The sequence below is a fragment of the Salmo salar genome, chromosome 20 (assembly GCF_965601325.2).
Source record: "Salmo salar chromosome 20, fSalSal1, whole genome shotgun sequence".
NCBI classification, from domain to species: domain Eukaryota; kingdom Metazoa; phylum Chordata; class Actinopteri; order Salmoniformes; family Salmonidae; genus Salmo; species Salmo salar.
In genome coordinates, this window is record NC_138310.1 from 66502391 (window position 1) to 66530346 (window position 27956).

Below are 27956 nucleotides of genomic sequence, written 5' to 3' on the forward strand. Positions count from 1 at the left end.
ACGACACTAACATAAGGCAATACGCTGAGACACAAGAACAATACCAACTGGTGAGTGAACCTGGGAGAGTGACATATAAAGGGGAGGGAATGATGAAGGTAATGGAGTCCAGGTATGAATCATAATGATTCACAGGTGTGCGTAATGATGAATCCCAGGACCGGGGGTTAGTACTCTGGTGATTGTACACCGGAGGGGAGGAGCAGGAGCAGACGTGACAATGGGACTATTTTTTTTAGTCAGTCTATTAGCATCAGTTTTATTTGGAGTCAGTGAAAATGAATAAGGCATTTTTACTCTAATAGCTGCTGGCTTCTATTGCAGTCTTGGAGCTCCCCTCTGTACTCCTTTGCAACCAGAGGTCTTCTCTGACACAGGCTGTAAATTATTTTCATGGACACCACCACTACACAAGTGATCCCTTCCATGAACAAAAGATGGTTATATGTGGAACATCTGTCAGACATATTCCACACCAGATCAGAGAGCTACATAACATATGCCTTCTCAAACCACTGTTGGCTAAACAATTTTGTAGTAAAGTCAAGTGCCATCTCTTTTCCCATTTATTATAATCTCCTGTTGTGCAATAAAAAAATACATCAATTTTCCAGAGGCCCAGAGTTTGTCTTATATTTCCAGGTAGCTCCTTTCTTCTTATGTCCTTCACTTCTACATTTTCCCACCCCCTGTTTTCTTTTTTGCATTGATACATTTTTTTAATTTTTTTATTCTGTTAATAGATTTTGAAAAGCTGTGTAAAGCATTCTCCAAATGAATCATGCAAATTAGCATTTTATCATTAGAGGTAGAAAGTATTTTTGAAATACTACTTGAATTATTACTGTAAAATATTATTGTAATATTACACATTCTTGCCAGTTACATATCTAGCCCTCCTTATTAGTCTTCCTCACTGCTAATAGAATTAGTAGCATAGCATAGCTAACCAAATACCTAGCCGGACTATCTGCATTGGTCGTTTTTGCACTAACTGTTTTGACTCATCACATACGCTGCTGCTATTGTTTATTATCTATCCTGTTGTCTAGTCACTTTACCCCTACATACAGGGCCTTCGGAAAGTATTCAGACCCATTGACTTTTTCCACATTTAGTTACTTAACAGCCTTGTTCTAAAATGGATTACATAAAAAAATCCTCAGCAATCTACACACAACACCCCATAATGACTAAGCAAAAACTGTTTTTTAGACATTTTTACAAATGTATTCAAAATAAAAAACTGAAATACCATATTTACATAAGTATTCAGAACCTTTGCTATGAGACTCAAAATTGAGCTCAGATGCATCCTGTTTCCATTGATCATCCTTGAGATGTTTCTACAACTTGATTGGAGTCTACCTGTGGTAAATTTAATTGATTGGACATGATTTGGAAAGGCACACACCTGTCAATGTAAGGTCCCACAGTTGACAGTGCATGTCAGAGCAAAAAACCAAGCCATGAGGTCGAAGGAATTGTCCGTAGAGCACCGAGACAGGATTGTGTTGAGGCACAGATCTGGGGAAAGGTACCGAAACATTTCTGCAGCATTGAAGGTCCCCAAGAACACAGTGGCCTCCATCATTCTTAAATGGAAGAATTTTGGAACCACCAAGACTCTTCCTAGAGCTGGCCACCCGGCAAAACTGAGCAGTCGGGGGAGATGAGCCTTGGTCAGGGAGGTGACGAAGGCACTCTGATGGTCACTCTGACAGAGCTCTACAGCTCCTCTGTGGAGATGGGAGAACCTTCCAGATGGACAATCATCTCTGCAGCACTCCACCAATCAGGCCTTTATGGTAGAGTGGCCAGATGGAAGCCACTCCTCAGTAAAAGGCACATGGCAGCTCACTTGGAGTTTGCCAAAAATCACCTAAAGACTCTCAGACCATGAGAAACAAGATTCTCTGGTCTGATGAAACCAAGATTGAACTCTTTGGCCTGAATGCCAAGCGTCACGTCTGGAGGAAACCTGGCACCATCTCTACAGTGACGCATGGTGGTGGCAGCATCATGCTGTGGGGGATGTTTTTCAGCGGCAGGAACTGGGAGACTAGTCAGGATTGAGGCAAAGATGAACAGAGCAAAGTACAGAGAGATCCTTGATGAAAAATTGCTCTAGAGCACTGAGAACATCAGACTGGGGCGACGGTTCACCTTCCAACAGGACAACGACCGTATGCACACAGCCAAGACAATGCAGGAGTGGCTTCGGGAAAAGTCTCAATGTTCTTGAGTGGCCCTGCCAGAGCCCGGACTTGAACCCAATCGAACATCTCTGGAGAGACCTGAAAATAGCTGTGCAGCAACACTCCCCATCCAACCTAACAGAGCTTGAGAGGATCTGCAGAGAAGAATGGGAGAAAATCCCCAAATACAGGTGTGCCAAGCTTGTAGCATCATATCCAAGAAGACTCGATGCTGTAATCGCTGCCAAAGGTGCTTCAACAAAGTACTGAGTAGAGGGTCTGAATACTTATGTAAATCAAATATTTCCGTTTTTTTTTAAATAAATTCACTAACATTTCTAAAAAACAGTTTTTGCTCTGTCATTATGGGGTATTGTGTGTAGATTGATGAGGGGAAAAAACAATGTAATATATATTAAAATAAAGCTACACGGTTCAGCACCCGGCGGTCCCGTTCTTTGAGCTTGTGTGGCCTACCACTTCACGGATTAGCTGTTGTTGCTCTTAGTCATTTCTATTTCACAATATCAGCACTTACAGTTGACCAGGGCAGCTCTAGCAGGGCAGAAATTTGACTAATTGACTTGTTGGAAAGGTGGCATCCTATGACGGTGCCACGTTGCTAGTCACTGACTTCTTCAGTACGAGCCATTCTACTGCCAATCTTTGGAGATTGCATGGCTGTGTTCTTCGTTTTATACACTTATTAGCAACGGGTGTGGCTGAACTAGCCAAATCCACAAATTGGAAGGGGTGTCCACATACTTTTGGTGCAGTGTAACTGCCTCACTTACCTCGTACCCCTGCAAATCAACTCGGTACTGGTAGCCTGTGTATATAGCCAAAAGATTGTTACTCATTTTGTATTTACTCCTTGTTATTTATTATTATTTTTTTAATTTTTCTCTCTGCATTGTTGGGAAGTAAGCCTTTCACTGTTAGTCTACACCTGTTTACAAAGCATGTGACAATATTTGATTTGATTAGACTTACTAGCCCATGCTGCTGCTTGCTTGCCTCCAAACTGACTCTCCAATGCAGGATGACATAACACCCTAGCACGATGAGTTAGCTTAATCTTTTTTTGGCCTCCTCAGCAATGATGGGTGCTGACGTTATCAAAGTTTGAGCGCTTCTTACAGTCCACCCAGTTTTCCTCTGATTGTGGCTGGCTGCTTTGGGGAACTTATACTTCATTTTTTTGTAATTCTCTTTTTATTAGAATGTTATTTTATTTTAACATGGGTTTCATAGACAACCAAAGCGTACCACAAAGACTAAGTACAATAAAAGGAAATAGGATACAGCAAAACATTATACAAAAAGGCAGTCATAAAATAGAGAGAAAAATATATATACAAACATAATTATAACATGGGGCATTTATGGGAGGACTACATAGGACCACAATGGAGACCAGATTTTCCTCTATGTATCAGACTTCTGGTGTAAATCGAAGGTAAGTTTCTCTAGGGATAGAATAGCAGAAGCTTGAGAAAGCCACATTCTCGCAGATGGTACTTCAGGTGTGGACCAAATCAAATCAAATTTCATTAGTCACATACACATGGTTAGCAGATGTTATTGCGAGTGTAGCGAAATGCTTGTGCTTCTAGTCCCGACAGCGCAGCAATATCTAACATGTAATCTAACAATTCCACAACAACTACCTAATACACACAAATCTAAATAAAGGAATGGAATAAGAATATATACATAAAAATATATGGATGAGCAATGACTGAGAGGCATAGGCAAGATGCAATAGATGGCATAAAATACAGCATATACATATGGGATGAGTAATGCAAGATATGTAAACATTATTAAAGTGGCATTATTAAAGTGACTAGTGATCCATTTATTAAAGTGGTCAATGATTTCAAGTCTGTATGTAGGTAGCAGCCTCTCTGTGTTAGTGATGGCTGTTTAACAGTCTGACGGCCTTGAGATAGAAACTGTTTTTCAGTCTCTCGGTCCCAGGTTTGATGCACCTGTACTGACATTGCCTTCTGGATGGTAGCGGGGTGAACAGGCAGTGGCTCGGGTGGTTGTTGTCCTTGATTATCTTTTTGACCTTCCTGTGACATCGAGTGTTCTGGAGGGCAGGTAGTTTGCCCCCGGTGATACGTTGTGCCACCCTCTGCAGAGCATAATAATAACAATATGCATTTTTTGGCTAAGTAAACAAGGGTATTGAACAGACGTTCAGAGTCAGGGTCAAACACAACGTTACAATAAAAGTAGAGCAAATATAAATTCAGAGCAGACCAGTAATATAGTTGCAGATTTGGCAGAGACGCCTCCTAAATCCTTAGGCTTATTTAGTTTGGTAAATTTGGTTCTAGATTTCTTATTGTTCCAGATATATTTAGATATATTGGCATTAATTTTCTGAAAAAAAGGACTGAGATAGATGGCAGGGGATATATTGGAATAGATAATTTAGCCAAGGAAGGATATTCATCTTGACAACATTAATCATGCCAAAAAGAGAGTTTGTTAGGGTAGAGCAGTTAATCACGTCCTGTTTAATCTTTGTGAGCAAAGGCATATAATTTGAAGTGATCAGGTCTTTAAGATTTGGAGTAACATATGTGCCCAAGTATTTTAAGCTTGTTTCGATCAATTGGAATGGAGATATCGTTTCTAAGTTGATCGTAGAGGGGACATTCAAAGATAAAGCCATGAATATATCAACCTTAATTTTGTACTCTGACAGGTTACCATATTCAGATATGATGTCCATTACTGCAGTGACAGACGTCTCTGGTTTAGACATGTATAAAGCACATCATCAGCAAATAAGGAAATGCTATGCTCTTAATCACCCATAGAGATGCCCCTGATGTTATTACTAGACCTTATTGCCTCATCCAGTCGTTGTACGACTAATGAGAACAGAGCAGGAGATAAAGGACAGCCTCGACGACATCCCCTACCGATAGGAAATCTTTCTGATAATTTACCATTTGTGTTAACTGCCGCTGATGGGTCAGAATTAAGTCATTTTACTAAATTAATAAAACGGTCACCCAGATTCACTTTTTCTAATAGAGCAAAAAATAATTTCCACTCAACTCTATTGAAGGCCTTTTTGGCATCGAGAGAGACAATGAGTGCATGGTCTTTAATTCTGCCAAGGTGGTTTATGATATTCAAAGCACGTCTCACATTGTCCATTCCAAATCGATCTTGTACATTGTGAAATATAGAGAGATTTATTGAAGTCGCAAAACTTATTATTGATACGCAATGGATAAGAAGTAGAGCCATCTGCCATCCTTATAGACTTAATCGATCTTTCATTCTGTTCTTTTAATAAGCCTCAGCGTCCCGCTAGCGGGACAACTTCCGGTGAAACTGGAGGGCGCAATTCAAATAAATAATCATAAAAATTATGAATATTAAACATTTTGGTACCGGTTGAAAGCTTAAATTGTTGTTAATCTAACTGCACTGTCTGATTTACTGGAGCTATTACAGCAAAAGCATGCCATGCGATTGTTTGAGGATGACACCCCACATCAAAATATTTTTCCACTGGCACAGATTTCATAAATTCATAAATAGCGATTAAATATTCACCTACTTTTTGAAAATCTTCCTCTGATTTGTCATCCAAAGGGTCCCAGCTATAACATGTAGTGTCGTTTTGTTAGATAAAATCCTTCTTTATATCCCAAAAAGTCAGTCTAGTTGGCACCATCGATTTGAGTATTCCACTCATTCAACTTGCAAAGAAAGGAGTGCGAAAATCTACCCCTAAACTTCTGTTTCATTTCTCAGATACCCAAAAATGTAATCAAACTATAATATTTCTTACGGAAAGAAGTATGTTCAATAGGAAACCAATTTTAGCAGGTTGCTTTTTGTCTTCTTGGCGCGCGCAAACACGGATTTTCAAGCCGGTATCCTTGTACTAAAACTGTTATTTCTTATTCGTTATTCAAGTTACAAGCCTGAAACTTGAACATAGACTGCTGACACCCCGTGGAAGCCATAGGAATTGCATCCTGGGAGCTAGAATTGAGAATTCCCTAAAACTGACCATTGGATGAGCATGGTCTCTCTAAAGAAAATTATTCTGGGCTGGTTTTTCTTTGGATTTTCTGCTACCATATCTATTGTGTTATACTGTCCTACATTATTTTAACATTTCTTCAAACTTCAAAGTGTTTTCTTTCCAATGGTACCAATTATATGCATATCCTGGCTTCAGGGCCTGAGTAACAGGCAGTTTACTTTGGGCACGTCATTCAGTCAGGAAGTGGAGAAAAAAGTGACCTAGCCTGATGAAGTTGGTGTGCAGTAGATGGCTCGGACAGTTACCGAAAAAAAATAAAAATTGACATGCTTTGTTGAGTTTGGCCTTAGCACAAGCTAGTGAATTCCAGTTCACCTGGGTTGGCTGTTGTCTATAAAAAAGTTCTAGATGCTATACTTCAGCCTCCAATTTTTCCCTATTTTCCATTCTAAGCTTCTTGATCAGAGAGGCTTGGAAAATAATATAACCACTTATGGTTGCTTTTAGCAGGATCCCAGCTAGTTGCAGCTCAGACAGGATTGTTGAGCCAGTAATGTGATCATTTATATTTTATCACAGAGCAGATTCCTTCATTGTTAAGCAGAGACATTAAGTCCCCAATATCTGATTTGGGGGATTGTTTTGCCAATTTCAATATCTATATACACTGGGGCATGGTCAGAAATTACTATAGAACCAATAGCACATGATTGGACAACGTGCATGTAAGTGGGCATAAAAATATTGTCCAATCTAAAATAGAGTAGAAGGTATAGTCTCTGACATTAGGATTTAGCTCTCTCCATACATTTACTAAACCAGATGAATCACAAACGCTTCTGAGAGCTTTTGAGGCTCTATGATTCGAGACTGGAGCAGTTAATGATTTATTCAATTTATCCAATGTCAAGAGTGTGCAAAGCTGTCATCAAGGCAAAGGGTGGCTACTTTGAAGAATCTCAAATATAAAATATATTTTGATTGATTTAACACCTTGTTGGTTACTACATGATTCCATATGTGTTATTTCATAGTTTTGATGTCTTCACTATTATTCTACAATGTAGAAAATAGTAAAAATAAAGAAAACCCCTGGAATGAGTAGGTGTGTCCAAACTTTTGACTGGTACTCTTATTGCGGTGCATGGACTGCTGAAATAAAAGTTTCTCACCTTCACATACATAAACTGGCCATGTGTGCACCCTAATAACATAACTAGCTGCCTTCACGAATCTGGGTTCTGTGCTGCTGTTGAGTGGATATTGTCCCGGTAGAAGGTGAGCGCAGACTAGGGTTCGTAAAATGTGTGGCTAGCCCCCTGGAAAATACTGCAATCCTGAATTTAGCCAAGTGTATCAGGCGATATCTGACTCCTGCCTTGTGAAGGTGGGCTTTTACATCTTTATATGCAGCTCTGCCTCTTGCCAGGTCTGCCGAGTAATCTGGGAAGATATGGATACGCTTGTCATTGTAGTTCAACTGTCCTCTTTCGCGGGAGGTCCGAAGAATTTTCTCTTTGGTCTGGATGTAATGTAAGCGGAGCAGCATTACTCTGGGAGGGCGACCGGGCTGTGGTTTTGCTGCTAGAGTGCGATGCGCCCTGTTGATGACTGTGGGCCTGTCAAACGTTTCTCTGTCGATGAAGTCTTGCAGGAAAGAGGCCATGAACTCGGTAGGATTGCACCCTTCCGTTCCTTCTGGGATTCTGACCACACATATTTTCTGTCTCCGGGAACGGTTTTACTGTTAAGCTAGACTACTGTGGCTCAGTTGGTAGAGCATGGTGTTTGCAACGCCAGGGATGTGGGTTCGATTCCCACTGGGGGCCAGTACAGGAAAACAAGGAAAAAATAAGAATGAAATGTATGAATTCACTACTGTAAGTTGCTCTGGATAAGAGTGTCTGCTAAAAAGTTTTAACCTTTAGCTTCACATTCTCGGGGGTAAGATCGTTGTTTTTGGTCTCCAATTCGGTAAGCCGCTTATCGATGTTGGTCAATGATGTTTCCAAATCCTTTATTTTTTTGGCTTTCTGTCGTGATAGTTGTTTGTAGTGTTGCCATAGTTGATTGGACTTCTGTCATAATTTCAGGTCGTAGACTTGACACAGAGGAACAAAGTTCGTTCATGAAGTCAGAGCGTAGTGTAGCCATTTCTGCATGGATGGTGACTAGCATCTCCATAATGTTAGCATCCACCATCTTGTTGCTAGTCTTCTTGTTTACCGTTTCATCTTGTTTTCCAGGTTCCAGACATATCCAACAATGCCACCCAAATGTTGTTAGAGCCAGTAGGTGTGCAGAGTGTGTTCCATTACACAAACTTGGATGCAGCGCATCAGTGATATTAACAAGAATGAAGCAATGCACTGGCCTTTTGAAGATCAACAAACACAATTTCCATACAGCTTTGGTATTGTTTTATGTACTGTTGAGCTGCTTTATTTAATCTCATTATGTGTTTTTTGTGTAGGATACATTGATGTATTTCATAACAATGTTTGTCTGTCACCAGCTGGCTGGTAATGGGTGGATTAGGTGGTTTATTATCGCTAAGCGCAAGACACAACTGAGTGAACCAACCAGTGACATGTTTACCAGGGTGTTGGACAGTGTCTGATTTGGTCCACCATAAAAATGTTTGTTAAGGTTAGGGATAGGGTTCGGGTTGTGCCATAACCCTTTCCCTAATTCTAGCTTCATGCCCACATCCCGGTTCAACCCTAACCTTAGCTTCAACCACAACTCTAACCCTAACCCTTGCTTTATGTATGTATGTACTAGAGGTCGACCGATTAATCGGAATGGCCGATTAATTAGGGCCGATTTCAAGTTTTCATAACAATCGGTAATCGGTATTTTAGGATTTTTTAAATATATTTTTTTACAACTTTATTTAACTAGGCAAGTCAGTTAAGAACACGTTCTTATTTTCAATGACGTCCTAGGAATGGTGGGTTAACTGCCTTGTTCAGGGGCAGAAGGACAGATTTTTACCTTGTCAGCTCGGGGATTCGTTTTTTGCAACCTTCGGTTACTAGTCCAACGCTCTAACCACCTGCCTTACATTGCACTCCATGAGGAGCCTGCGTGGCAGGCTGACTACCTGTTACCGAGGGCAGCAAGAAGCCAAGGTAAGTTGCTAGCTAGCATTAAACTTATCTTATAAAAAGCAATCAATCTTAACATAATCACTAGTTAACTACACATGGTTGATGATATTACTAGTTTATCTAGCATGTCCTGCGTTGCATATAATCGATGTGGTGCCTGTTAATTTCTCATCGAATCACAGCCTACTTCGCCAAACGGGTGATGATTTAACAAGCGCATTCGCGAAAAAAAGCACTGTCGTTGCACTAATGGGTACCTAACCATAAACATCAATGCCTTTCTTTAAAATCAATACACAAGTATATATTTTTAAACCTGCACATTTAGTTAATATTGCCTGCTAACATGAATTTCTTATAACTAGGGAAACTGTGACACTTCTCTTGCGTTCCGTGCAAGCAGTCAGGGTATATGCAGCAGTTTGGGCCGCCTGGCTCGTTGCGAACTGTGTGAAGTCCATTTATTCCTAACAAAGACCGTAATTAATTTGCCAGAATTGTACATAATTATGACATAACATTGAAGGTTGTACAATGTAACAGCAATATTTAGACTTAGGGATGCCATCCGTTAGATAAAATATGGAACGGTTCCGTATTTCACTGAAAGAATAAACGTTTTGTTTTCGAAATGATAGTTTTCGGATTCAACCATATTAATAACCAAAGGCTCATATTTCTGTGTGTTATTATGTTATAATTAAGTCTATGATTTGATATTTGATAGAGCAGTCTGACTGAGCGATGGAAGGCAGCAGCAGGCTCGTAAGCATTCATTCAAACAGCACTTTCGTGCGTTTGCCAGCAGCTCTTCGCTGTGCATCATGCATTGAGCTGTTTATGACTTCAAGCCTATCAACTCCCGAGATTAGGCTGGTGTAACCGATGTGAAATGGCTAGCTAGTTAGCGGGGTGCGCGCTAATAGCGTTTCAAACGTCACTCGCTCTGAGACTTGGAGTGGTTGTTCCCCTTGCTCTGCAAGGGCCGCGGCTTTTGTGGAGTGATGGGTAATAATGCTTCGAGGGTGGCTGTTGTCGATGTGTTCCTGGTTCGAGCCCAGGTAGGGGCGAGGAGAGGGACGGAAGCTATACTGTTACACTGGCAATACTAAAGTGCCTATAAGAACATCCAATAGTCAAAGGTATATGAAATACAAATGGTATAGAGAGAAATAGTCCTATAATTCCTATAATAACTACAACCTAAAACTTCTTACCTGGGAATATTGAAGACTCATGTTAAAAGGAACCACCAGCTTTCATATGTTCTCATGTTCTGAGCAAGGAACTTTGACGTTAGCTTTTTTTACATGGCACATATTGCACTTACTTTCTTCTCCAACACTTTGTTTGGAAAACAACACCTGCTTGACAACTACCACTGTTACACAGACAAAGATATATTTATGTTAAACTTGTCGATTGGACCCATGTCATAATAGAAAAAACATCTTTGAGTGCAAATAAATCTCCTGCAATGACCAAATAAAACACCTTAATTTTGGTGAGACGTAAAGGCAAGCGACATAAACATATTTTTTTGAAAACGTACAGTATGTGCTTCTTTTGAAATAATCATACCAATATACATGACATGTTAATGATGTATTCTACAGCTGTTTGTCTAATAAAAATACATTTTGGAATACTCTTTCATTTGTTGGTTCACTTTTAATATTTGGTGTCAAACCAACTTTATGATGCTACTAGAAAGTATTTTGTTTATCCACATTTTCATTGTTTAGCCGTAAAATCCAGAACATTAAAACAACAACAATTACAGGGTGAATGGCTCAAAGGCATCAGTTCTTTACAATGAACAAACAAAGATATCAAATGTTTTAAAAGCATACATTTGAGAAGCAACTGAAAGTCAATACGGTGACCTACTGTATCTTGTTAAGCTGTGGTAACAAACACATTACACCATCAACAGATGCACATGATGGATGAAGGGCTGGGGACCAGGGCACTGACTGACAGGCGGATTCAGGGCTTCAGTGAGGGCTTAGTGGCTTGACATTTAGAGGCAATGAAAGTGAATATTGCATTTTGAAAAGCAGATACATAGATTGAATGCTATGATATGCTATGATAAATAACATAAAAGGGCACCTCTGAGAAATTATGGAATTCATACTTTATTACAATTTTTAAGAAGGAATAAGATGTAGTTTGAAGACAGTTTCATGTTTTTCTTGTTCAATGCCCTTCTAAAATAAAGGGGGAATGTTATGGCGTGTTTATGAAGACCTACATTCTTATCATTGTTAAGTGAACAGATAGTCTCAGATTATGTTCATGTGGCAGCTACATCTTAAGTGTCTATTGAACCTCACTTGTTATTATGTGGAAAAATTAAGATACATTTGTGAATTTAGATAAATAGTCTCTCTCTGAACAATATTTTCTTTAAATATACACACTGAACCACTGAATAGTAATATTAAAACATACAAGCAACTAATAATACATGATAATGTATGCCTGCTTGATATACAATACTTTACAAAAGGTTTGAATTGCTGGCATACGTTCGTTCGTTCACTGTAGTGAAGAGTCAAGACACACCTATGTGGCCATGAAAGGGACTTGTTAAGACAAATAAAGCAAAGATTTGACATCACAATGTTTTCTTTGCAAATCTCTATGGAAAATGCCTAAAAACAACCCAGTTCTGATTCTAAAACAAAAATATTATGGATTTAAAATACACATTCTGATTTATTTACTTCACCAGAACCATGAATTGAGAGATATGCTGCCCCCTGGTGGTTAAATTGAAGTGAACGTGATGAGAACAATAATGCATAAAATGTGTTGCAGCAGGCTTTGCTTCCAGATAGCAAACAAATAACAACCCAGGACACTTCACCTAGGGACTATCTTAGAAAAGAACCGGCAGCATTAATGTCTATTGTGTTTCTGTCTGTCTTGACAGACAGAAGCATCCTTCACTCATGCTGCAAAACATACCATCGTAAAACTGACTGTCCTACCGAGCCTTGACTTTGGCGATGTAATATACAAAATATCCTCCAACACTCTACTCAGCAAATTGGATGCAGTCTATCACAGTGCCATCCGTTTTGTCACCAAAGCCCCATATACTACCCACCACTGCGACTTGTATGCTCTCTTTGGCTGGCCCTCGCTTCATATTCGTCGCCAAACCCACTGTCTCCAGGTCATCTATAAGTCTTTGCTAGGTAAAGCCCCGCCTTATCTCAGCTCACTGGTCACCATAGCAACACCCACCCGTAGCACGCGCTCCAGCAGGTATATTTCACTGGTCACCGCCAAAACCAATTCCCCTTCGGCCACCTTTCATCCAGTTCTCTGCTGCCAATGACTGGAACGAATTGCAAAAATCACTGAAGCTGGAGACTCATATCTCCCTCATTAACTTTAAGCATCAGCTGTCAGAGCAGCTCACAGATCATTGCAGCTGTAAATAGCCCATCTGTAAATATCCCATCCAACTACCTCATCCCCATATAGTTTTTTTTTTTTTGCTCCTTTGCACCCCAGTATCTCGACTTGCACATTCATCTTATGCACACCTATCACTCCAGTGTTAATTGCTAAATTGTAATTACTTCGCCACTACGGCCTATTTATTGCCTTACCTCCCTAATCTTACCTCATTTGCACACACTGTATATAGATTTAATCTATTGTGTTATTGACTGTACGTTTGTTAATCCATGTGTAACTCTGTGTTGTTGTTTGTATCACACTGCTTAGCTTTATCTTGGCCAGGTTGCAGTTGTAAATGAGAACTTGTTCTCAACTGGCCTACCTGGTTAAATAAAGGTTAAATATATATATATATTTTTTTGAAATAGCCTTTGAACTGTGAGATTTTTCTGTTAGTCACAGCTCAGGTCATTATGTACAAGTGATATCTGGAGCAGCCAAAGAGCAGTACTTGTGTCTGACCCAGCCAGAGTATGACCACACCTCAGTGAATCACCAGTACATCCCCGTCCCTCAGCCCGAAGTGGGTCTTGTGCTTGTCAAATAGCTGTGTAAGGGAGCTTACGTACATGGTGTGGTAATGATTCACTTCTTCTTGGCTGGGTGAACTGATCTTGGGCATCTCCATGGGTTTACCAACTGAAAGACAAAATCATTTTCTAACCAGATGACAGTCTCAGTGTTACTCAACCTAAAATAGATCAAAATGCACTTGAATTCTATACTGAACAAAAATATAAATGCAGCATGCAACAACTTTTTTACTGAGTTACAGTTCATAGAAATAAATCAGTCAATTGAAATAAATTCATTAGGCCATAATCAATGTATTTCACATGACTGGGCAGGAGTTTTTCCCAACAAAATGGCTTTATTACAGACATGAATAAATAAGACAAATAAGCTTTTTGTGTGAATGGAACATTTCTGGGATCTTTTATTTCAGCTCATGAAACATGGGACCAACACTTTACATGTTGCATTATATTTTTGTTCAGTATAGATTAGATCCAAGGCCATTCTCCACATACATAACTTGGTGGCACTTTGTTTTAGGGGAACAGAAATGACTGAGAAATGACATCGTCAAATGGTAATTACATAGCAATAACTTTACAGAAGACCCCTTGTATTTCTAGGGAATATGGTAAGCTTACCAACTGAATTGATGGGTTTGGAGAAGGGAACCAGGCCCCAGGTGTCAGGGGAGAAGAGGCCCCGGCCCTGAAACACACAGGGGGCAAAGCCAAGGATCTTCTGTAGCCTCCTCTGGATCAGCCTCCACCACGATCCCTCATTCAGTATCAGCTGCTTATACACATCATTCTCCCCAAACGAGTACACAGGCACCAGGTCAGCCCTGGTAGACAATAACACAATAAGACACAACACAACATAGTCAGTCTCACCTCCAGATGATTAGTTTGACAGTCTGTTTAAAGTGTATCTGCTTGAATCAATGTAGCTTTCTGGTATGGATCGTTTGTGTATACCATGGGGACTTACCCTTGTTGCAGAGCCAGTTTCACAAAGCCCTTGCGGTTCTTTAAGGTGACACAATGAACTCCTGGAGTACAGTCCAGAGATTCAGCTGCCCCTCCAACAGTAATAACGACTGCATTCCCTGTCCCATTACACGACAGAATGAACTCCAGTGTGGCGCGATTCACAGGACAAATCCCTGAATAATAACAATGAATCACACTTTTTAGGAGCAATATTTACGGAACTACTCAATCATATCTATAAATGACACCGTTACTGTCCTTGAAGGGAAATGAATCTGCAATGTATGTTCACGTTACAAACAATCACTCATTGTTTTAGTATGGGTTGAGACTAACCAGAGACCAGTGTCCTCACCTGCAGACATCAGGTACTCTCTGACTAATGGCATGTGGAAGTTCCCAGCCAGGGTAGCCACAAATGGTGTTATTCCAGGGAACTTGGCTGAAAAACCATTGGCTTCTGTCGCAAAGTTACAAAATGCTCCAAAACAAAAGATTCCATGTGGGTGGTAGCCTAGGATATAGTTTCGATTGGGCAACAAGTTGTGAGTCTTGATGAGCTGAAGTCAGAAGATTGTTAAATATGAGACTCGACATTGAAATTATACTAAATATCAAATATTGGCCTTAACCACAGTTAATTTCCCTTTGGAATGTGACAAAGCAGTGTGCAGTTACTATCACTCACTCGGACAGGGAAGTAGTCCCGGTAGTAGGTCCAAACTGTCCAGTTCCTCACCCACGAGAACCTTCGGCCAGCTAGGAGTCAACAGACCATATCATCAACAAAAAGCTACAGTAAGTCTGAAGAACAACCAGTGCCCTACTCCAGCTGTATTCTCTATAATGTAGCTTTTAGCTTGCCTTGTTTGTGTGTGTTCCAGTCATAGACGAGCCAGGTGGTGTATGAGGCTGTGACCCACCAGTAGTCAGTCCAGAGGAGGTACAGCATCACCACAGAGCATATAGGGCCTGGTCCAACACAGAGAGAGGCAAGAGGATGAAACACAGATTAACTTTGAATTGTCAAACATCGTATTGTCTTTTAAAATCTGTGAAAATATTTTTTTTTATACAAAACAGCACACAAGTTTGAGAATCATAATTTACTATTTGTGGTGTGTCATAGCCAGTAAGAGGTTGTTCAACCTATTAACACTGTGGTGCAGTATTTATGCCCTCTAGTACGCAACAGTTTTCCAAGAATCCCAATAAAAGGCTGGCCATTTATATACTGTTCATAAATTAAAAACAAAATTCCAGTGCTTTAGCCATTTGACAGTGAATTATATAGAGCTCAGCAGATAATCTCACCTATGATAAGGAAGGAGACAATGAACTGCATGACAGAGAAGATCTGGACCTGGTTCTCCAGCCTGGGACACCAGGCCCAGCGCACAGAGAGCAGGGACTGCAGGGCCGACAGGATGCAGCCAGTGCCTGGAACACATCACATTAGGATTGATAAACTTAAATGTCAACACTTTTCTACTTAAAATGCAATCAGATTATATTTACGGGAACTTGAAAGTACACAAAATATGTAACAATATTCAACACAGTTTGTGAAAGAAATAAACCAAACTTAATTAAGAGTGAAGATACTGGAATGGATTTATTGCACTCCGGAAAAATGATCTTACCTCGCAAGACACAGGTGTATGCCGGAAGAATTGTCTTCTTAACTACAATATTGAACATAGAAAGCCAGAAATGTTAGCTGTCAAAGGCAATAAAATGAGTTCTCTATTACAACCCACATCAGTGCTCTCTCACACTTGGTTGAACAAGTTTTTACCCCTCAAAGGAGAGGCGACAGTGTGAAGGGTGCTGTGACTGTCACAGAGCACATTGTGTACGCTCTTTATTATTGCAGGGAACATCTGAACATTGTCCTTGAATATTATCTGTTTCATTATGTCAAAATGTTGCCTCACTTTAGTCATATTACATGCCATTTATAAGCTACATAAGCAAGCAATCTGGTCTCATAGACTAGGCGTCAAATAGCATACAAAATAAGATATGTTGTGTTTGGTATGGTTACATAAAACAGATGGTTACTTAAAACCTCTCTAGGGTCGGCGGGACGAAATCGTCCCACCTACTCAACAGCCAGTTGAATCCCGTGGCGCATTATTCAAATACCTTAGAAATGCTATTACTTCAATTTCTCAAACATATGACTATTTTACACCATTTTAAAGACAAGACTCTCGTTAATCTAACCACACTGTCCGATTTCAAAAAGGCTTTACAACGAAAGCAAAACATTAGATTATGTCAGCAGAGTATCCAGCCAGAAATAATCAGACACCCATTTTTCAAGCTAGCATATAATGTCACATAAACCCAAACCACAGCTAAATGCAGCACTAACCTTTGATGATCTTCATCAGATGACAACCCTAGGACATTATGTTATACAATACATGCATGTTTTGTTCAATCAAGTTCATATTTATATCAAAAACCAGCTTTTACATTAGCATGTGACGTTCAGAACTAGCATACCCCCCACAAACTTCCGGTGAATTTACTAAATTACTCACGATAAACGTTCACAAAAAACATAACAATTATTTTAAGAATTATAGATACAGAACTCCTCTATGCACTCGCTATGTCCGATTTTAAAATAGCTTTTCGGTGAAAGCACATTTTGCAATATTCTCAGTAGATAGCCCGGCATCACAGGGCTAGCTATTTAGACACCCACCAAGTTTAGCACTCACCAAAATCAGATTTACTATAAGAAAAATTTTATTACCATTGCTGTCTTCGTCAGAATGCACTCCCAGGACTTCTACTTCAATAACAAATGTTGGTTTGGTTCAAAATAATCCATAGTTATGTTCAAATATCCTCTGTTTTGTTCGTGCGTTCAAGACACTATTCAAATGGTAAAGAAGGGTGACGGGCACGACGCATTTCGTGACAAAAAAATTCTAAATATTCCATTACCGTACTTCGAAGCATGTCAACCGCTGTTTAAAATCAATTTTTATGCCATTTTTCTCGTAAAAAAGCGATAATATTCCGACCGGGAATCTGTGTTTAGGTTCAAAGACGAAAGAAAATAAAAACATGGGGTCGACTCGTGCACGCGCCTCAGCCCTTTGTCCTCTGATAGAGCACTTGCCAAAAGCACTAATGTGTTTCAACCAGTGGCTGGAATTACATAATTCAGCTTTTTCCCGCCTTCTGAGAGCCTATGGGAGCCGTAGGAAGTGTCACGTTACAGCAAAGATCCTCAGTCTTCAATAAACAGAGTCAAGAAGCTCAAGGAATGGTCAGAGAGGGCACTTCCTATACAGAATCTTCTCAGGTTTTTGCCTGCCATATGAGTTCTGTTATACTCACAGACACCATTCAAACAGTTTTAGAAACTTTAGGGTGTTTTCTATCCAAAGCCAATAATTATATGCATATTCTAGTTTCTGGGTAGTAGTAATAACCAGATTAAATCGGGTACGTTTTTTTATCCGGCCGTGTAAATACTGCCCCCTACCCCCAACAGGTTAAGGCAAAAACGAAAGTAGGGTGGTTGGTCGGGGTGGATGGGTAGGTGTATAATGTGAACATCTAGCAACTCAAAGGTTGCGAGTTTGAATCTCATCATGGACAACTTTAGCATTTTAGCTAATTAGCAACTTTTCAACTACTTACTACTTTTTAACTACTTTGCAACTACTTAGCATGTTAGCTAACCCTAACCTTAACCCTTTTAGCTAACCCTTCACCTAACCCTAACCTTAACCCTTTTAACTAACCCTTCTCCTTTCCCTAACCCTAACCTTAACCCTTTAACCTAACTCAGAAATGTAACCCTAACCTTAACCCTAACCCCTAGCCTTAATCCCTAGCCTAGCTAACGTTAGCCACCTAGCTAGAATCCGTAATATATTGCACTTTTGCAAATTCGCAACATATTGTACGTTTTGCAAATTCGTAACATATCATACTAAATGGAGTGTCTCGGATTTACATACAGAATAATATGAAATGCTCTGAGACCAGGTTGAAGCAAGGGATGAATTGTGTGTCAATGATGATTGTCAACTAATAAAGGAAATGTTAGCAAAATCAAATAGAAAAGTAAATATAATTTTTCTTTGATTGGACAAATGTGTTTGCTTAAACAATCAATCCATGGACCATGAGGTCAAAATTGAAATCCAATGGTAGTCATAGGGTGAGAGATTCCGTTACAGCGCTTTGAGACAATGTGTCTCAGAGACTGTCCTTGGTTCATAACAGCTATTGTAGCTTCACAAAGCATATCTTTGTTTCGCAACGATCCTGTAATCTTAACATTTTTGCATGATAAAAGAAACCTTGACCCCACATTGAAACCAATGAATGAATCATGGTGAAAATAAACATGAAAATGTTTCTTGCATAGTGTACATATTTATAAGGAGTCTTCTGTGAATGAAGTATAATAGAATAAATATTGCCACATTTTCCTTATTTAATGAACAGATTTAAACATTCTGACATTGCTCATCCTAATATTTATATTTATATATTTCTTAATTCCATTCTTTTACTTTTAGATGTGTGTGTATTGTTGTGAATTGTTAGATACTGCTGCACTGTTGGAGCTAGGAACACAAGCATTTCACTACACCCGCAATACTATCTGTTAAATATGTGTATGTGACCAATAAAATATGATTTGATTTGATTTGATGAGCAATGACACATAGGCCACTTCTAGTCTCATTGATGGAAACAAAATGCCTAAGCGCATTAGAAGCCTCATATTGGCTCATCAGATAACTTTCCCACATGATATGAAACCCAAACAATTGTGCAATTTACCCTTTCCCAAAGCCTATCTAATATGTCCCTCCATTATAATTGGTGTTACTCTCAGCCATGTGTAGATGTTTTGAATAATGTACTGGTTGTTCCAACTATTTGTAGCTTTTTCTATCCCTCTGTGTTTCTGTTTGTTCCCAACAGTGTTTCTGTGACTGATATTTGTGACCTTCACATACTCAATAAAGTAGGACAACACATTGAATCACACCCCACTACCCTCAAGCACCATAGGTCTACTCATAATTATTCAATATTGATGCTATAACTAAAGCCTACTTACAGAGCTTTAGACTATACATATACAGGTAACTGCCCAAATAAAGGAAACACCAATATAAAGTGTATTAATAGGTTGTTGGGTCACCACGATCCAGAACAGCCTCAATTCACCTTGGCATAGATTCAACAAGTGTCTGGAACTATATTGGAGGGATGTGACACCATTCGTCCAAGCGAAATTCCATAATTTGGAGTTTTGTTGATGGTGGTGGAAAACGCTGCCTCAGGCGCAGCTCCAGAATCTCACATTGGTGTTCAATTGGGTTGAGATCTGGTGACTGAGACGACCATGGCATATGGTTTACATAATTGTCATACTCATCAAACCATTCAGTGACCACTCATGCCCTGTGGATGGGGGCAATGTCATCCTATGGGGGCATAGCCACAGTAGCCAAAATAATGGCAATTTTTATACATGACCCTAAGCATGATGGTTTTAATTGCTTAATTAAGTCAGAAACCACACCTGAGTTCGTGATACTTTATATCCCTAATTTATACTCAAGTTTTTCCATTATTTTGGCAGTTAACTGTACATCTCCCGCCCAGGGGCGGAAATCCCGGGGGGGACGGGGGGGACACGACCCCCTCATCCTGGGAAAAATATGATTTGTCCCCCCCAATATATCACTGAAACATAACTATGTAATTTAAATAATATTAATAATACGCAATGAAAGCAATTGTGCTGATTATAGACACTTAATAGCGCGTTTTTAAGTTTCAAAAGATTGCGACCCCCCCACCCTTTGCCTCACAATGGTTTGATCCACTGCCAGTTCCTTAGCTTGATAGGTAACAGAGAGGTCGTATCTACTGTCTGAAAGGCACTCAATGCACGTAACTGACGTGAGGTTAATCCAGTCAATCACGCACACACACTAGCTGAATATGCAGAGCTAGCGCGCAAATATTAACTATTAAGCTAGCTAGTACCTATTCCATTTATGTGGCGTCGTCAAAGATGGAATCTTTGCTATCGTCAATGTATTCCAAGATCAGCATGCAGATGATGTAAGTTAGTGCTTCAAAGTCCCTGTGATAAGGTTAGCGATAAACTGAAATCCAAACTGAACAGAACTACACTCTCTCCTACCATTGTCTTAAATATATTTAATGGTCTCGTTGCAAAAGCTAAATTGTTGCAAGGGAACTTTTATTTCTTTATTTATTTTATTTCACCTTTATTTAACCCGGGTTGCAAAGATTATAGCAAACACCACTGAAACTGAATTGGTGCTCGCTAGCTTTGCAAATTCAGCTATTGTTGGAAGCCAGCCAATATGAAACAAACTATTAAAATTACAAAAGGTTGCAGCATATGTTGTGTAAATGGTGAACTCATACAGCTGTCAACTCTTGTCATTTTAATCCGTTTCACATTTGCTAGCAACCTTTTAGATCAAAGCCCAAATAGAATGATTGAAGATGATAGAAGGCCATCTCCTACTGTAAATAACCTACACACTGTGTGTGTAGCCAGCCAGCCAGGTAGAAAAATGGCAGAAAAATAAAAGACGGACATCAGAGAATTTTTCAATACACCAAAACACATAGTAAGAACCCTAGTAGCCTAATATCTCAAAGACTAGTTGATAAAATGTTCATAAGAAAGAAATGAAATTCTAATGGAAATGTTTCACAATGATGTCATTAGGCAGAGCAGGCAACAGATGGCACACAGACAGCAGAGTTGGGGACAGATATGCAGGGACAGACTGGCAGAGACAGGGAGTCTCAGGTAAGTTTGTTGAGTCTTTGTTTGGCAACATTATGAAAGGTTCTCAATTTTTTTGACTTGTAAAATAGGAACCTAATTGGAAAATGCCATGGATACCCCCACTCTCAACTTAAACTGGTGACTGAACTAAGATTTGTTAAAGGCAATGGTATTGCTGTTGTGATTAGTTGTGTAGTTTTGGGTACCGGTAGTTAGGAGTACGGCAAACACCTTATTTCTTTGGTTCCTCAATATACATTTACCATATTACAATGTAGGCTATGTGTTACAGCAATACTTTTGGTGTCCCCTTCAGGAAATGCTCTTGAGAAAATTTCATGTAATTGTCCCCTCCAAAGTTGATATCAGATTTTCGCCCCTGCTCCCGCCATACATTGTAATTTATAGTATGTGAGTGCTGAGGTAGGCTATACTGTACACTAGACCGACGTCTGCCGTGTCTGTACATCATCCACGGGAAAGGGAGGGTTAACGAGGCAGCATCTCCTCCCTCTTTGCGGCCTAGACGATGACGGACCCAGGTGACAGTTCACCGTGCAGACCCCGGGCATCTTCTGAGGTTTCTGGAACGTAGCGGGGTGGGGCCCCTCTGATGCGCAACCAGAAAGCCGATCCAGACCGCGAATGCAATGGGCTCCTCACTGCAAATTCAGTCTATTTCAGTTTAAATTATATTAGCTGTGTAGAACTAGTAGCCTACAAAGGACTTTCCTCATTTGTATTATAAGGCTCTTCAATTTCTTACCATCCAGCAAGCATCGTAGGATTTCTGAAAAATAGAGACATAGGTAGACACGTACATTTTTCTGACTGGACAGAATTTGAGTGGGCGCAGGGAGCATCATTTTCCCGTCTCTGGTCCGTGAGTAGGACGTTCATTCAGGCCTCTCTCACCAGTAGCCTAACACTTTGATTCAGATTTGAAGTGCATAGGTTATTATATATCCATCGTTGATTATGGCCTGGCCGTGCATCACACGGGCTTGCTGCATTAACCGCTTCTGGAGTGAGTTAGACAAAGCGGACATCGCCGTGCCTTTGGTTTTCACGAAATATTCGGATGTGGCCGAGGTGCAACATCTCCATCCTCAGCCTCCATCTAGACAGACGAGGACCGGCCCCATCACCATAGAAACCCAGCCTTCTCACAGTGAACAGGAGGCGGCGGCGGCGGTAAAGGCACCGCCCGCGAATGGTGCCGCATCAGGAAAACATGGCTGTAGTGCGTCTGTGATGCGCCAGGATTTCAGGGAATGGAAAGATATACGCCCGGAGCCCAGCTGCAAACCCAAGAATGAATATCACCCCTCCGCGACACCTTTCCACAACGTAACACAGTATCAGAAGGATTATAAGCCATGGCCTGTCCCGAAAAAGGGAGACCACCCCTGGATCCCCAAACCCAGCCCAACCGCCTCCTCCGATGCCCAAGAACGGGGCGTGGGAACCACATCGAAGCATGCAACTACAGAGCCCGAGAGCGGTGTGGAGAAGAGTGAAATTGAAGAAAAGGTGCAAGAGAAAGAATCCAAAGAGAGGAAAAAGAAACCAGTGAAGAAGGAGAAAACTGTAGAGAAGAAAGTGAGTGCCAAAATGGAGGGACAGCCACCGGCAGATGTCACTGTGGAGGGGAAAGGAAGGGCAGCAGCAGACGCGCTGAACAGACAGATAAAACAGGTCGTCTCAACTGGCACTGGCAGCTCTTATAGGTGAGGATCTGACTACAGTGGGACTATATCTATTTCATTGAATGTTTATTATTGAATTACATTATGCACACATGTTCTGCCTCTGAAATATACATTTTTTTCACTGATTAAATATATCAACCCTAAATTAAACATGGAATGTAGGCCACAAATAACTTTATTGTGGAGACCAAAAGTATTTTAATAAAAATTCCTAACACAATATTTTGTGTTGCCTAGACAATACACAATGTACAATTTATTACACAACATCTTAATATATCATTACAGTAACTACCTAAATACATGCATCAATTGTTAATCAATTTATTTAAATGTTGTGCACATGTTGGTAAGCTAAGAACATATTGTGCACAACATCTAAATACAATTGATTAACAATTGATGCATGCATTTTTGGTAGTTACTGTACTAGCAGTAGCAAAGCCAAGATGCATGTAGCCGTCTGTCTATTGACAATAAAACACACATCATCCCTACTGGGCTATATAATCTACTCAGGAAAGCCCACTCTACCTCTCCATCATGAACTGTACATGTCTGTTTTTTTCTAGATTCATCCTAAATGGTTTTTTTTGTGAGATATTTGATCTAACATACAGAATGTTCTCTAATTTCAGTGTCCTGTGATCTAATATTGTCATAGATAGCTGCTGCAGCATTGATTTCTCCACGTTTCATCCTCCTCTATGATATTACCAGATCAATACAGTGGCACATCATGTCAGGGCCAAGGCAGTAAAGGAGCTCTGTCTATCCCTAAGGCCTCTCTGGAGGGCCTCTCTCTCTCATTTGTTTCCCTCATTTTTGACTGCATGGTCAATTTGTTTTTGTGTAAAATGTGTAGATTGTTTTGCAGTTGTCATCTGTGGGTGAAAGGAACCAGAAACCCTGTGTTGTAGTTATTGTAATGGGGAGTAAAGTGACTAACGAGTCATGCTACCCTCCCTGTGTAGACTTCGGCTGTAAATCTGATTCATGTAAATCTGAGTCATTTCAGTCCATTTCCTTCCACAGATTTTGGGCAACAACATTGTTTGTCTGGGATTCATAATAAAACTAAGTGATGTTTTTGATGATGAACAGTGGAACTAATGCTGAGTTTGCTGATTCATTGTTTTTCAGAAATGAGTTCAAGGCGTACAAAGACGTGAAGCCAGTGAAGGCAACCAAGCCCCAGTCTCAGTACAAACCGCCTGCGGATGACAAGGACAAGTCCAGCCTGGAGACCAGCTACAGCGCCACCTACAAGGGGGAGCAGGCTAAGGGGCAGCCCACCGACAACAAGCTGCTGGAGCGCAGGAGGATACGCAGCCTGTACAATGAGCCGGGCAGCAAGGAGACCACCAAGGTGAGCCCACATCAACATGCATGTGACAATGAACAGTGACTATTTTATGTTAAAATGTGTATCTAATTGCACAAAATACATGAACAATTTCGAGTTTTCAAACCCGTTGCTGTGACGGGCCGATTCATGTTTATATCTCAGTGAAAATGAGAATAAATCCAAATAATTCTAATTAAACTTCAAACTGCATCAGTTACATTGGACATGGTTGTTTTCATGTATATTTTCTCCTTCAAGCAATATACTGTTTTGATTTATGTGCTACAGTAATAACAATTTAGATCATGAAATTTCATTAGGAAATTCTACATATTACAAACATCCCTGTAGCCTGTTTCATGGTCCTAATAACTTTGCAATGTTGTACAGTGTAAAGTCCCAGAATAACTTTCTAAACTACAAAATGAAGATAAGCATTAGCACATCACAAAACGTATGTAATCAATCAGAGTTAATTAAATCTCCACATGCATGTTCGTGAGCGGTAGGAACGTCTCATGTGTCTGCATGCTGTGTTTATATGGCCCCTCCGTCTCTCACTCTTGTAGGATTGTTCTGAGACCGAGAGCAGCTCTATTCTAGATCTGCTGTAGTCAGGTGTGTTGTCAATTTATTCTGGAAGGCATGGAGGTTGACCTCAAATTAACTCACACCTTGATTAATGCACCTTAACCAACAGGACTAGGGTCACATTAGCCACCAAACTGCCAGACAATTCATCCTTCAGCAAAGCTGTCAGCCACATCCTCAGAGTTTGCACTGCCTCTCTCAAGACCACCAAGGGAGCTTGGATTCATTAAATGAATGTATTGTTTTCCATGACATTTCACCTCTCAATCCTTTGGTTTGATTGGTGTCAGGAGAGGCACCTTCTACAAAGGGAAAATAGCACAATTTTCTTTACAACAAATCATAATTCATTAAATATGACCAAAAATATAGTCTCATCCCAGGGAAAGGGAATAAGATTGTGCATATTATGTTAGCGGTTAATATACTAACCCCAACTTTATACTGTAAGTTTGTATTTTAGACACAACGCTTTTTTCTAAAAAGAGATTTTGTTCTAACCACGCATTGCAAATATTATCAACAAGATGGTGACATTTGCTCTTTTATTTTTATTTGATGTTAGTAACAGTATGTAACTGTATCTATTGCATGCTCAGAATAAATATTTACTGTAACATCTCCAGGAAATGAATTGCCAGTGTTCACCTTAGAGATTCATGAGCTCTTTGTTTCATTGTAGCATACAGTATCAGTCCAAAGATGATACTGTAACCTGTACTGATGACATTTTGGCTGCGCAGTTTACCTACAGTTTTAGGAAGATGTCAAGTACAAAATGCCCTCCTCTCTGCCTCTGTAGGTGGACAAGACAAAAACCAAACCAAAAAAGACAACAACAACGAGCAAAATGGTGAAAAAGGCGAAAGAGAAGACCATCGCTGGTGCACTGTCAACCAAGAAGAAAACCTCCGCGAGCACCAAGCCAGACGAGTCCAAGCCAGAGGGAGGCGTTATCTCAAAGAAGAGCAAAGAGATAAGCAATAGACTGGCTGAGGCAAAAAAGTAAAAACAAAACATCTCTGCACTACTTTATTTAGGGAATTAAAGGCTGCCTAATGAATTAGAGGACTCTCATCCATTTGGTCTTTCTCTTTCTCTCTGTATTTTCCTTCATGTTCCTCATCTCTATGTATACGCACTAGATGTGGAGCTTTTAAGTTGACATTTTGACGTTTTCACCATGCTGTCGTTTAACTATAATGTCTTGTGCGTGTCTGTGTGATCGCGGGTGTGTGTGTGCGAGTGTGCACTTACTCTCTCTGTTATAAGTTCAGCACATATTTCGCACATTATTTTGTTGCATTTGTCAATCTTTTGTAGAAATAAAACCATTGTAAAACAGAGAGTCATTGATACACATAGTGTACGTAGAGAACCATATATGGCTCTTAAATGGCTGTTGAAGGCAGTGAGAGGTTTTGATTGTTTTTCTGACTATCTATCCTCATAGTGATGATGGACTGTCTCTGTTCTTCTTTTCCATCTCTTAGACTGCATTGACTATGTGGTCCCTGCAGATATAAAATCTTAATTACTGTAGCGTTTCCTGGTTACAGTGACTCCACTCTTTGGACCTAGATTTCATTTAATTATTTGGAAAGATTTCTGGTTTCATCAATTTGGTTGCTAAGGAACCAGCTGAACTGTAATGTCATTTCTACAGCTTGCATGTAAGGCCCTCTTTCTGGTTGTATAGTAGCATTCTAGTATCCTATTCCCACGGTCACAATCTAGTTTGTAATTGAAATCATTCATGAGAAATCAAAGGGGGCAAACCATTTCCAGAATAACTGCATGTGTAGTGATAGTCTGATCTCATACCATAAGTGTCTACACAAATAAACAACAAAACTGTCACTGACTTACAGTACAAAAGATGGCACGTAGTATTCTAGTGCCTACTGAATACTGAGCTACATCCTTCCCTGTAGCTCAGTTGGTAGAGCATGGTGTTTGCAACGCCAGGGTTGTGGGTTCGGTTCCCACGGGGGGCCAGCACCGGGAAAAAAAATGTATGAAATTGTATGAAATGTATGCATTCACTACTGTAAGTCGCTCTGGATAAGAGCGTCTGCTAAATGACAAAAATGTAAATGTAAAAAATGTACTGAAGCTGTTATGTCAACCCACCAGCTTTGTAGTTCTGCCTTCACACAGGTGGTTCTACTGCCTTCTTCAATGTGAGAACCACTTTGTCAACTTTCCAGTTATTTGATACAGTATGAAAACTGATGTATTTCTGATAATACACATCTCTTTAATTATATGTCGTTATTTTATCCATTACAAAGCTGTGATGCTATTTGTGTGCAAAACCATGTATAATGTTAAAAATGAGCATATGTATGATATAGGAAATAGGATTTTGTATTTACTCAATCACCTCCACTTTCTTCAATGGGCTCAGTAGTTAGGTGTAAAAAGATAAGGAGTGGGCCAGGATTAGAAGATCAAAATCGCTTTTTGGAACATGCAGCTGCCTGTCTGGAACCATTGATATCAGATCAATTCACAGTGAATGTGAGTGCTACTCTCACCCTGTCTCTCTTATGTCTGTGTACCTGCAGTCCGCCAGTGTGTTACAGTATGTGGCAGTCCTCCTCCCATATGCTGTTGTGCGTCTGCTACTGTCTATTGTATCCCCAGACCAGCCTGCTCTCTGCTGCCTGTCAGGGTTCACTGTGTTAGACCTCCGCAGCCCACCGGCTCCTAGCGCCTGCCCCCCAGTACAGTAACTAACGTGTTGAGCACACCACACCTCGGTGCTATGACTCTCTGAACTATATGCTGTCAGTTTGATGCTAATGTACTCAAACCGTGTGAAATGATGACAATATGATGTCATATACTGCAGATGTGTTGTGATTGTGTGCTTGTATTCTCAGCTTGCTCTGAATGAACTGATTAAAAATGTTGAAGCAGAATCTGAATGTTGTGATTTATTATCATGATACAGTATTAGTTAATGCACCTATCTTGAAGGCTTGAACTGGCCCATTGACACTCTCTCAGACTCCTTCAGAAGATGTACAGTGCCCTCCACTTATTTTGGCACCCTTGGTAAATATGAGCAAATCGGGCTGTAAAAAAAATCTTTGCTGTTTATCCTCTTGGTCTTTCATTCAAAATATTCACAAACAATCA

The 27956-nt window shown here is 40.1% G+C and overlaps 2 protein-coding genes across 3 annotated transcripts; one reads left to right on the forward strand and one right to left on the reverse strand.

The window, feature by feature from the left end:
* Positions 1-3409: 3409 nt before the first annotated feature.
* Positions 3410-16388, reverse strand: LOC106581137 (diacylglycerol O-acyltransferase 2). Of its 2 annotated transcripts, XM_014162958.3 has the most exons (9): positions 15970-16388; positions 15641-15766; positions 15191-15298; positions 15015-15085; positions 14682-14886; positions 14325-14499; positions 13976-14178; positions 13388-13457; positions 3410-4341 (listed from the first exon to the last, which is right to left on the reverse strand). In XM_014162958.3, the coding sequence occupies exons 1-9, from the start codon at positions 16025-16027 to the stop codon at positions 4263-4265; spliced, it is 1095 nt and encodes a 364-aa protein (XP_014018433.1). In that variant the 5' UTR covers positions 16028-16388; the 3' UTR covers positions 3410-4262. The 2 variants fall into 2 exon arrangements, with proteins under 2 accessions (XP_014018433.1, XP_014018432.1); XM_014162957.3 differs by lacking the exon at positions 3410-4341 and having other exon boundaries at positions 10990-13457; positions 15970-16387.
* Positions 16389-21742: 5354 nt separating this feature from the next.
* Positions 21743-27736, forward strand: ma6d1 (MAP6 domain-containing protein 1). Its single transcript, NM_001173927.1, is given in 3 exon segments — positions 21743-22888; positions 24014-24239; positions 25612-27736. Coding segments are annotated over 3 exon segments (1185 nt in total). The 5' UTR covers positions 21743-22136; the 3' UTR covers positions 25819-27736.
* The last annotated feature ends 220 nt before the right edge of the window (positions 27737-27956 follow it).